The following is a 12,233-nucleotide window of genomic DNA, read 5'->3' on the forward strand; positions in this document are numbered from 1 at the left end:
AATTACTGAGTGATTCACTGATGAAGCATTCTGGGGATGCTGGAAACATCGCTGGATGATTTAATAGACCAAATGAAGGTATATCCAGAGGGTAAATTTATTGTGGCTACTTGATTTGCAACATATGACCCCATAACTCTCCGTGCACAACTGGTTTTATCTTACCTCCAACACTGGACATCCTGGAGGAGTCCTGATGAGAGCTGGATTTATTGCGGTTTTGATTTTTTCTCTTGTTGGCTGCTCTCACAGATCGAAGAAGGACCTCACTTGCCTTGAAGAAGGCCACCATGAATGGCTGTTTTGACTGAGGCCCATGTCTTCCCACCACACCAGCAGATTTTACATTGATACTTCGTCCTAGAACAGAACGCACAAGCACTTGGTTCACAAGAAAAAGAGAACGTTTACCTGACGTGAATGAACTCTGCGGGTACTTTGAAAAAGGGATAAGTTTGAAAACATTATCAGAATGTTTTCTTTTCAGGCCAAAGATTCTTATAAACATTGAAAGTTTACTATTACAGATAATTATCCATGCTTGGTTTTCATTTTGCATCATTCGTCCACCACGGAACACCCTCGAGCTGCCTTCACTGATAATTCTCAGACCTGGGAGTCAGCAGTATGATAAATGGAAATGTTTATATTATCAACGGAATATATTTATATATTATAAATGGAATGTCTGCATTAAATAACAATTTTAAAAATATCAGCTGAGGGCTCTTCTGCATTCAGTGCCTTATAATTTTCCTCTAAGGGATAAAAACTGAATGGCTGGCTGGGCCTTTCTGTTTTCTCCAGCTTATTCCATGCCTTTCAAGTGTTATCTAGTGCTGATAGCCTTCCCCCTTCACCACCGGCCTGCGCCCAGTAAACTTTACAAAGCTATGCTCTACTTAAAGCTCTTCACAGGTCATTCTAGAAGCCCCTGTCTGGGATGGAGGTTTGCTCTAAGCTTCAGTTCTTTCTCAACGTGAACTACTTTGAAGTAAACATGGAAATTTCAGAATTCCTACCCCTCTGAGTTTTGACACCTGAACGTTTATCAAAAGGATTTCAAAAGATGCAAAGCAAGCCTGGAGACTCTCAGAAAGGAGAAAAATTCTAGGCGAGCTTGGAGACTCACCTTTGTCTCTAAACCAAGCTGCAACCCAGACTCTTCTGAGCCTGTTGGTGTGGTTGTGTACCAGAGGATGAGTGCAGCCAGGGCCTGTACAGGAGCGAGTTAGGAGTCAGGGTGTCCTAGAGACTGAAGTAGACGTTGATGAAGTACCTTTCCCACTGGAGTACCAATAATAACACTTATAATAATGCCAAATACGTTTGGGGTGCTTGCTATGTATGTGCTAGGCATTTTTCTAAGTGTTTTCCATGAATTATTTAATTTGATTCCACAAATATCTTAGGAGTTCGGTATTAGTATTTTCTCCTTTTTATAATTCACTCTTGTTATGCTCTTCTAATTTAAAATAATTATCACTGAAATTTTAAAAAATATATATATGTGTGTATATATGTGTATAAAAATATATATATAAATTTAAAAAAATATATATATGTGTGTATATATATATATAAAGAAAACCATATATACATTATAAAGAAAACCATTGGCTGATATTTAGTTCCATGAAAATCACCCAAAGAGGATGAACTATTTAACCTTATGTTGTAAATTTAGCTGAGAATTACTCAAAAATCATGCAAAGTTTCTACTCTAGATACAGAAGTTACCAGTCTTTTAACAGTACCATATAATGTGGTTTGAAATATGTGCATGATTGACTCTGTCTTGCCCCCTGAGAGATGTGCATGTTTTCTTAAAATATTTATTCAGTAAAGACTGTGGAGCAACCTCAGTCCATTATAAGACCTGACCCACCTTAAAAGAAAGAAAAGGAAAACAAGTGCCTGAAACAGCATCAATGCATTTTAGCAAATAAACTCTTGCTCTTAACAAAATTTATTTTGGCAGCATAAACACTTTTGTGTATACTTGTATTGTGCAGAGACCTTCTACCGTCAGAAAATGAGACTGTGTCATGTGAGGCTGTGCAGCTGTTGGGAGGGACATAGAGGTCTTTTAAATGTGGTGGTATTGGTTAAAAAAAAAAGTGCGTGAACCAATGCAGACGGTATTGGCATCCTCAACAATTGTTCTAGAATATATTGGGAAAACTTATTTGGTTCCTACAAGTATTAAAATGTCTATCGGCCTTACAAATGCCACTACACTCAGTCCTACCAAAGAAAGAACTTACAAATAATAAAGCAGTAAACCTTAAACAAATAAGCATATAGGTTTCTCTTTCAAATGCAAACTTACAGTGGCTCTAGGCCAGAGTCTATATTTCTTAGAAAAACTCTATCACTGGCATAAATGAAAGAGGCAGTCTGATTTGTGGTCAGAGCAGTTTCCATTCTACTTCCACTGTAACAAATGTATTAATTCAGCTCAGTCTTCCTCCTTCTGGCAGCCCTTTTGCTGTAAAAAGAGAAATTAGAAGTTCCAGCCAAATACCATACCTTGAACTGACCCACTTCAATACATAAACACTTTTACAACATGTTTATTCAGGTGTAGCACTTGAAATTGGTTTAAGATGTTTCCAGTGACAGAGAGCTCAGCAAAAGAAAAAAAAAAAGACCTGAGAAACTTAACTGTTATGGAATAGAATAACTGGCAACCTGTTCTTCCAATTTTTGATTTTTCTTTCTGTCTTGGAGTACAACATAAAAACTATTTGTTGAGCTTTTATTTTGATTTTTTAATGAAGTGTTAATTTAACAGGAATTAAATTTTTACTTGTCTATATTGATGACTGCAGAAATCATTTTTAATATACGATCTTTCTAATACCGAAATAGGTTGCTACGAAATGTTCACAAATGGAATACTACACTGAGATCGGTTTTCCATTCATTACAACACACACTGACCCTTTTATAGTTAAATAAGCACTTAACATAAAGTTCCAAGTTTCCTTTGGTTTGCAAGAGTTTCTTTTACTATTATTCTAAAGACTTTCAATATTGTAATTTTTATCTGTGGAGAAATAATACTGCTCTAAAGATTTATGTTGTGAAAACTGTAAAGATGTGTGTATGTTATAAATATGGGTTTCTTGGGCTTTACAAAGGTGGATATTGTGTGTGAAGCAAAGTACCCTTCAAACCAATGTGAACTCCCTTTAAAATAACTTTTGATATTATTAAGTTTCCTCTCGGTTTCCTTTTTACTTCAGCAATGAGGTGACTATTAAGATTCCATAAGTTAATGCTTGCTCAGTTACTCTTGGTCTTAAGCTACACCATAGAAGCATTAACTATTTGACCTACTCCTTCAGGCACAACATACCTACATTGATTATGTTGCCTGAACTTTTTGAATGGCTGAACAGTTGCTTTTGTTAGAAATGTCATTGGGAACCCAGCCTATATTGCATGTATTGAAAATAGTGAATCTTTTATAAATTTACGTGAATTTGTTGAATTTTATTATTAAATGTACAGTATGTTTTAGATATTGCAAATATATAAATAAAGAAGCCTACCTAAAACATTTTGATTTAGGAAAACTATATGGGAGTGTGTAGCACCATGGATTTACTTTTCAAAGTTGATCCTTATTTTTGATTTCTAGTTAAAAATAGAATGATAAATAGAAAACATATAAAGATCAAGCATTGAATAAGCAGTGAAAATGAAAGTGAGGTGGGGAAATGAAAAGAGTATCAAAAGGGTGATAAGGATACCAATTTGAGCCCAAGCTTAGTCACCTTAGGATGCAGACATGTCCAGGGGCAGCTAGTACGTCGGTAGGCTTGACTCACCAGGCATATATTTGAATGAGTATGGAGCAACCTCATGGAAAACAACTCATCCTAAAGGAAAGGTGAACCCCTAACTCATAGATTCAGAACAATATCCCAGTGGGTATAAGGAAGCAGTGATTTTGCGTAACTCAGAGTTCATTTGGCACCGCTCCAACGGTTGCACGACTAACTCCTAAACAGCAAAGGGATTCAAAAAATCTAATAGAACTGTTTTTACCAAAGTCCCTGTAAAATACTGGGAGGGCAACGTAGCACTACTTTGGAACTTGGTTACCGTGTGACCAAGTGGTAGAAAAAGATTCTTCCCACTTCAGAAGAGTGGCTTCTGCACAGCTCCACACTGGTACAGAATGACAGCAACAAACATAGGTCCAAGATTATCTCCTGTACCAGCAGCAGCATTAGCTTCGGGGAGTGGTAGCAGCTCAAAGGTGAGCAGAGCAGCAATCTGATGGCATTGGGAGTTTTAAGGTACACGAACAACTGTACCAAAGCGAGAGGCAGTGCCGGTGATGGGATGAAGTGGCTCTTAGAGCAAGAGGACACTTCTCTTACATAATATCCATGTTCCAAGGTTGTGCATTAGGAAGGGGGAACGGAAGTGATTTGCTAAATGAGTGGAGTGATAACAAGAGAGGGAGAAGAAGCTTGGTTGTTGGGGACTGTGCAAGCGTAAATACACTTGGGTTCTTCCACACAAATGGGAGGCGAGAGGAGTTAGGAAAGGTTCCTTGAAAGATACACCAGCATTCCAGTGATTTTGCTGGTGGCAGCTAGACCCAAAGAAACATCGTTTGTGTGCAATTATCCCAGGTCTGTGTATCATACACTTCTTGGATTATAAAATGAAAGGGGTAATGAGAACAAATGTAGGAGTCCACAGTTTGGTATTGGCAGAGGTATTGTCTTCTGCATTTACAAAAAGAACACCCATTACATCTTTGCATATCAAACTTTTTTAGAACTATTCATACCTTGGCCATCTTGTTTTTGTCTCAAAATTACGATACAGATACTGAGAGAAGAGAAACAATTTGAACAGCAAATATATGGGTGTATTATTTCTCAGTTTTATTAACTACAGAGTGAATTAAGATAGGGGTAGGATGACGTCTTCTAAAGAAATGATTATTCTTTTCACACAGGAATCAAGAGGGAAGTTTGTGAGGCTGGGGCTCTAACCTACTAATTTTGCCGTAACTGAGGCTGGAGGTTCAAGACTTCCAGATCTGCACCTCTGACGCTGATGACTTTGTATAAGCCCTGGGGTTAGGGTATTGTATTCACATCTGCCTAGAACACAACTAACAATTTCAAATATAGAGTCATAGAGAAGGTAGGCTGGCAAACCAAAGATCCATCCCAACTCACTGGTTTTGTATTTCAGACTATTCTTTTTGGAAAATGTGACTTTCAAAATGTTTATTTCTTTAAAAACAGGGTTATTAAAGGAGACTCTGACATAAAACAGCTCTTTAGAGACATGTTGATGTTATAAGGATAAGTGCTTCCAAATATGAGCATTTAGTTTCCCTCCAGAATACACAGTTTGAAAAACATTCATTTGAGGATTTATCAGAGACTAAACGTTGATATCTCTAAGATGTTAGCATAAATTCCAGTTTGGTTTTTCTCCTATAAACCCACAGTAATTGACTGCTTAACCCAAAACACCTGTGATGAAACTTGTGCACAAATTACCTTTCCTTCATTTCAAAACAGATTCTTGCAGCATCTTTTATGGACTATTTCACAGAAAACAAATCAGTGCATTGTTTCTCATTCACAGATCCTCCTGATCTTTGCTTATTTTCAATCTGTGATTAAATTTCATTCTGGTGCTCTTAAATTATAGTTTCTGTGACTCTAAATTATACCGGAATTTTACCCTTTTTAGAAACAGATGATTTAAAACGTGCAGAATTCTCTGCCCAGCATATAGACTAAATCGTTTTTATATCAGACTTTAAGGAATGTGGGGAAGATAGAATTTTGTCTACTTAAATCCCATATAAATTTTAACTCAGTGTAACCTTAAGTTAAGCACATTATAATCTAGCTATGAATTTCAACTCGGTTATAATTTGATGAAAAATTTGCATAGTTTCTAGTTTTATAGTGAAAGCACAGATGTATTGCAAGATATAAGCACATGGATTTGAAATATCACAAACAGAATTTTACATTTGTGCTCAGAACTTTGTAAAATTTTTAAGATGGTTTACATTGCCTTATAATCTCAAATAACAACAAGGAAAAACTGGGATTTTAAACTATTTCAGTGACACTGGAAACTCACAGTAAAGTGGTATTTGAAAAAAAAATATTTTGAACTTGAGTGCAAGGTAGTAAAATTTTTGAGTGATTCTTCATAGCAATTCTGGGTTTTTGTATAACAAGCCAGGCTCTTCACGCAATGCCTTTACTAGATCTTTCTGTTCTCTTCTTATATTGACATTTAAAAGAGTAAATTAAACATATCCACTTTGTTTTATATGAGATATCACATATTTACAATTGTATATTCATCACTAAAAAGTGTAAAAAACAAAAGAAGGGACAAATGTAATAATAAATGTGACTATGGAGAGGATTCTGTGGCTGAGAACAAAGGGGAAAAGGGTATGAAATGGAAGAAGGGCCATTGGGAACTGTATCTTGACGCACTGACATGAATTGTGAGTTGGGAGCTATCTGTAGACAAGAAATGTGGTTATAATTCCTGGTAACACAGCAGTAGAAGAAATCCATTTTCCTCTATGATTGGGGTTTGTGAAGAGTAGAGAAGTTTAAAGGAGGAAGAGATTTTTAAAAGAGTTGAAATTCTTTACAAAAATTTTGCAGAAGGGACTGTAATGCCCTACAGTTTGAGAAAGTGGTGGGGATTCGAAAATTAGATATTTGGTCAGAAACACTGGCACGATGACTCTAGGAGTGATGGGGAAAAACGCAAATAGTTGAGAACTGAAGCTCCTGAGACTCCAGGAAGGAGGGCCTGGGGAAAGAAAGGCCGAGAACCATAAAGGAACAGGGCCAGAGGTTTGTGCCTAGTTGTGGAAACTGTCCAGAACGCTCAAATGTTTTATTGCGCTGAGGGTGGGACTGAGGTGATGGAAAACGATTAGTCTCCTTCCACGGGACATCAGTCTGAAATGAGGAGGCTTACGTCTCAGGCATGACAAGCCCAGCACATGCCTTTTGCTCGGGCCCTCTTTTTAGCTAGTGGAAATATGAATCACAAACTAAGAATTGTAGTGTACCTTCACATACGCACTTGCTTTTTAATAGCTCTTCTCTTTATATATAGTGCCTTTCCCCTGAGACCCTATGAGCTTTACAGACATCATCTGTGGCATGCCCCTAAAAGATTGGTTAGCAGTTGGTCTTACAACCCTCATTTATTTTAAGACAGCAGAAACATTCTTTTCACAAAACTATGGAAAGAGTGAATTATTTTTAGCTTTTTTTCCAGTTATTATGTGACTTTTTAAAATAAAAAGTATACATACACATACACTTCTTTCTTTTAAAATCATAGGAAATTTAAATAAAACTATAAGGAAGCAGAGTTTCAGCAGAAATCAACCAAAAAGTCTTTAAAAACTATTTCTATGTGTTAAGATATCAGCAAGGAAAGCTTTTTGACTTCAAACTTGTTTTAGTTTGTTTGATGGTAGTGAAATTAATTTAATTTCATACTCTGCATTTTATCTATAGTGGATGAAAGTGGTCTTTGAAGTGAACTTAATGCAATTACTTGGGAAATTTATGAGTATCTAAAGGAAACAGTCTTTTTTGCCAGCTTATATGATATATTATTCAAAAGAATTTTTATCATACAGAAAAGCATGGTTCATTAAATGTTTGACCTTTCCTTTCAGTTTGATGCATGAAACTGTGAAATGATCACAAGCTACTTCCAGAATCTTTAGACTAGTCCGTACCACCAAAATGGAAAACAAACAAATTATTTTGACACCTAATAAGAAGAAAGAGTGAAGAGAGGAAAAGAGATTTTCTAAAATATGCAGTGAAGCACTGATACTGAGATACTTAATATATATACCATGATAAGTGTCTATTTTTGCCCCCCAAAAATAGAGTTAAGACATTTAGGACTTAATTCTTTCTTTCACGTATGAAGGTTGGATCACAAAACATTCCTCTGAGTGAAGAGAAGCAGAACTGTTCTTCACCAGTTTCTCACATCTCTGGCTACGTCAAGAATGTAAACTGGCCTGCCCCACGTAAGGGACCAGTCACAACGTGAGATCTCACACCACCGTGATGCCATGGTGGCCCCCGGAATGAAGCATCCTTCTGAGCTGTCTACATGCAAAATAATAGCTGGTTCCCAAGAGTGTTTACCTTTTGGTCAACCTGGCTCAGCAGCATCATCTGCTCTCATAGTATAAGTAGGACTTTCACATTCCTGTCAGTTGTATTCAGAGAGAAATCATGTGAATACCTCCACATATAAATATAGCTGGTACCCAAAAGCAATAACAAGCATGACTTGCAGAAGGATCAGGGAAATTGAGAATCGAGGTTTTACAGAAGCAACAGCTGTCATCTATTGAAGCTAGGTATTTTACAGTTGATTACATACATCGTCTTATTTACTCCTTACAACAAGACATTGGTTATATTCTAAAAATGCATAAAATAAGGCTCAGGGAAGGGTCAGATTTTTAACTGAGCCCTGTCAATCCTAAAGTAGTAGGCTATTCCTCCAAGTACACCGTGTTTCCCTTCGCTGGGAGTGGTTAGGGCTGAGGCTTTCATCTTGGGTCTGTGCTTTCCACCTTGAGAAGACAGGAGGAAAACCATCTAGCTCACAGGTCTGCCAGGGACACACCCATTATGTCTGTCAAGAACAGAGTTACAGCTGCTTGTTTTGTTAAGTTCACGATCGGACATTCCTTACTAAGTAGGAAGATAAGGACTCAACATTCCTTACCAGCCATGAAAGGGCAGGTGGTTTTCCCAGATTCTATTGCACTTAAATTGAAACTTGTCACACTACAGTGAAATTAGTATGCATTTTTAAGGAGCTGGGATATGTAATTTCCCTATTAAAGCATTTTCCCTGTAATTTCAAATTTTGATCACCACTGGCAATGCATACTATTACTGGCTTTGGTTGTTAGATGCTTTTGTTTCTTTTTCGGTTTTCTATCCCCTGTGAGCTTACACCAGGTGTGCCCAAGTTTAACTCAGCAGAAAAGAACCAATTGACTGATCCTGCCTGATACTAACTAAACATTCTCTCTTCTCCCCATTGTGCTCTTGGCTCATGATGCAAAACCAGCACTGTTATTATTTTTACAATATGTCTTTAAGAAATGTGTACCAGCAATAAGTTAAACTTACAGTGGAAAGAACAATGGGAAAGACAGAGTTAACTCTAGTGCATTACGAGAATAAGGAGAATCTCATATTCTTCATGGCCCTAACTTGGTATTACCATGAAAATATTTACCCCTCAGATCATTACTTAAACCAGAGTTAGAGTCTAGAATAGAGAATTTAACAAACAACAAAAACTGGAATCTGCTCCTGACATTGGCAATTGTTTGGCAAGATTGGTGCACCATGGTTACTGTTCTGAATTAGGGAAAATCGAAAACAGAAATACAGATTTAGCCAAACACTTTCATATCCCTTTTCATTAAGGGAAATCTAAAAAATGGTAAAATACATCTGTCACCAGATAAAGAAGCAAGACTAACTCCTGTTTGTCTCTGCTTACTTTAAATCATTGATTTCAAAAGTCTTTTTCATGTATGTTTTTGAGTCGTGATGCTAAAATTTGGATAAGCAAATTATGTTTACCATATGGCTCTCATTCAAATATAAACATACTATAAATTAAAACAAAGAAAATTGCCTTTAAAACCTAGTTTTAAAACATTGTATATATAATGAACATAGTGAAACAGCAAATTCAAATTTTTCAATTTATTACTGAATATATTCTGTAATCAACATCTATTTATAAAGAAAAATTATTTTCTTTCTACTACTCATTATTCAAGACTAGACTAGGCTATGAGAAGCCCATTTCAAAGTACTGATCAGAGAAAAATATAATATAGATATCAAAAATAGATACAGACCTTAAAAAGAAATCAGAGTCATGATTCTTCATTTTCAACAGAACTAAGGGATCTGTAAATTACATTCAAAACATTGTTCAAAATATGAGGTTTTTAGAAAAGCAGTCATAGTTCACCCAGTTAAGCTCTGCTTATGGTGAAAAAAACAAAGGCAAGCACACTGACAAATTAGAAATGAGTTTTATTGCTAGAGATTTTTCTAAAAATTTTTTTTGAGGAAGATTGGCTCTGAGCTAACATCTGCAGCCAATCTTCCTCTTTTTTTTCTCCCCAAAGCCCCAGTAGATAGTTGTATGTCATAGTCATCTTTCTAGTTGCTCTATGTGGGAGGCCGCCTCAGCATGGCATGATGAGTGGTGCGTAGGTCCATGCCCAGGATCTGAACCGGTGAAGCCCAAGCCACCAAAGCAGACCATGCGAACTTAGCCACTACGCCACTGGGCCAGCCCCTGCCAGAGATTTTTCTTTTCAATTTTTTGGAAAAAAATTACCCTAACGTGTTGCTCCCCAAAACACAATTCCAGTAGTTCAAGACCTCTTTAGGGTTGGAACAACATCAACTTACTACCAGTTTTGATGCTGGGAGGTGGGATGGTAAGAGGAGAAAAAGAATAAATTTGATACTGGCTAGTTGCAAAATGGTAAATTAATAAATTTTGGAAACTGTATGCTTGACTAGCCTCAGTGTGAGTGTACTGCACCCTTGTTTAAACTACAAACTTGGGCACCAGTTGACACTTAAAAAGGGCAGTGAGGGAGGTAGATACGAGGACTCCATGATGGAGTGTATGGATTAAGGGAGAGTAAAAGAGAGAAGGAGAGAAAACAGAGGAGGAGAGCCTATCAAAATACATTAGTGAGCGACATAGGGCACAAAGGGAGGGGGTAGTTCATTATCAAATTCAAAACAAAGAAATTAAATTTAGCTAAATTTAATTATATGTTGAAGTGAATCACTGGCAGATGAAAAGTTACTTTTTCTTCTTTTCAATTTATGAATTTATCAAATTAACTATAATTGTGCAAGGGGCTAAAAGAAATATTGAAATACTTAGATTTAGAAAACAAAAAATATAGTAAAAATGCTGTTACTTTTTGTGGGCTAGATCACAACTAAATTCCAGATAGAAAATATAAAAACCCAGAGGTAATTCCCCAACAAATCCAACATAAAATTCAATTTTGTCCCAAAACAATCATTATTAATAGTATGGTTTTATTTGGAAATGATAAAAATACACTTATTGTTTTCAGTTTGGAATTTAAACAAAATTCATATAATTTGTGAGAGTCACAGTATGTAAGAGATGGCTCTGAAAACAAATCATTTTTAGTTTCATGGGTAAGATTCTTAAACTTTCTAAGGCTAAGTTTCCTCATGTACAAAATGGGATAATTATAGTGAAAATAAAGCAGACATTCCATTTCAAGAGCTTAGCAAAATACCCGGCATTTAGTAAGTTCTCAGTCAATGTTAGTTTCCATTAGTTATTAATATTATTTCGATTGACCATCACAGCAAATACATGATTTGAATGCTTATTAAACATGAACTAATGATGTACCTAAGAAGTAAAACTTGGATTAATCATGAAGAACTAAAAAATATGAAATATTAGCAGGGAAGAAGAATCGATGTTGGTAAGAAGTACTGCCAAAGTCAGGGTATAAAAAGCAGATATTTATATAGACAGAAAATAAAGTTTTGATAAATAGAGTGAGTTTGAAAATACGTAAAGTATAGTTTATGAAAATCTTACATGAATAATAAGAGAATTAATAAGATTTTGGGTTGAACAAAGTAGAAATTTAACAGTCCTCCAATATTTACGTTTAGCTACTCCAGCCATGAAAGGCATATTGATGATTTCACTCATTTTTATGCAGTGGGAAAATGGCACAAATCTAAAGCATACAGGAAAGATTTATGTTCTCTGATGTGCTTTAAGACATTACATGAGTTAGAAAACCCATAGGTCACAGCTTACATGGGTTTGGAAAATTAACAAATGCTGATTTTAAACCCTAAGGGAAATCTATGTCATATTTATTTTCAGTAGAAATCTAGTCATTTTTACCATAAAGACACAGGAATTCTTCTCAATGGAAGCTTTTCTGAATCATTCACATAATATAACCAATGCAATTGTTTCTTTTAGACATCTTTTAAAGACCTCTCCATGGCTTGATTCATTAAAAAAATGATTTTTAGAAACAAATGCATTGCCATAAATTAATTTGTATTTTAATGTTTTTGAAATTCTATAGAAAT

The 12,233-nt window shown here is 35.9% G+C and overlaps 1 protein-coding gene across 1 annotated transcript in view; it reads right to left on the minus strand.

The window, feature by feature from the left end:
- BMP5 (bone morphogenetic protein 5) overlaps nt 1-12,233 on the minus strand; it is a 110,782-nt gene that overhangs the window by 17,140 nt on the left and 81,409 nt on the right. Inside the window, exon 4 of the mRNA XM_004424002.3 lies at nt 166-360. Coding sequence (XP_004424059.1) covers nt 166-360 — 195 coding nt within the window. The remainder of the gene's footprint in view (nt 1-165; nt 361-12,233) is intronic.

Source organism: Ceratotherium simum, chromosome 13 (genome assembly GCF_057802395.1).
Source record: "Ceratotherium simum simum isolate JZ-2026a chromosome 13, ASM5780239v1, whole genome shotgun sequence".
NCBI lineage: Eukaryota > Metazoa > Chordata > Mammalia > Perissodactyla > Rhinocerotidae > Ceratotherium > Ceratotherium simum.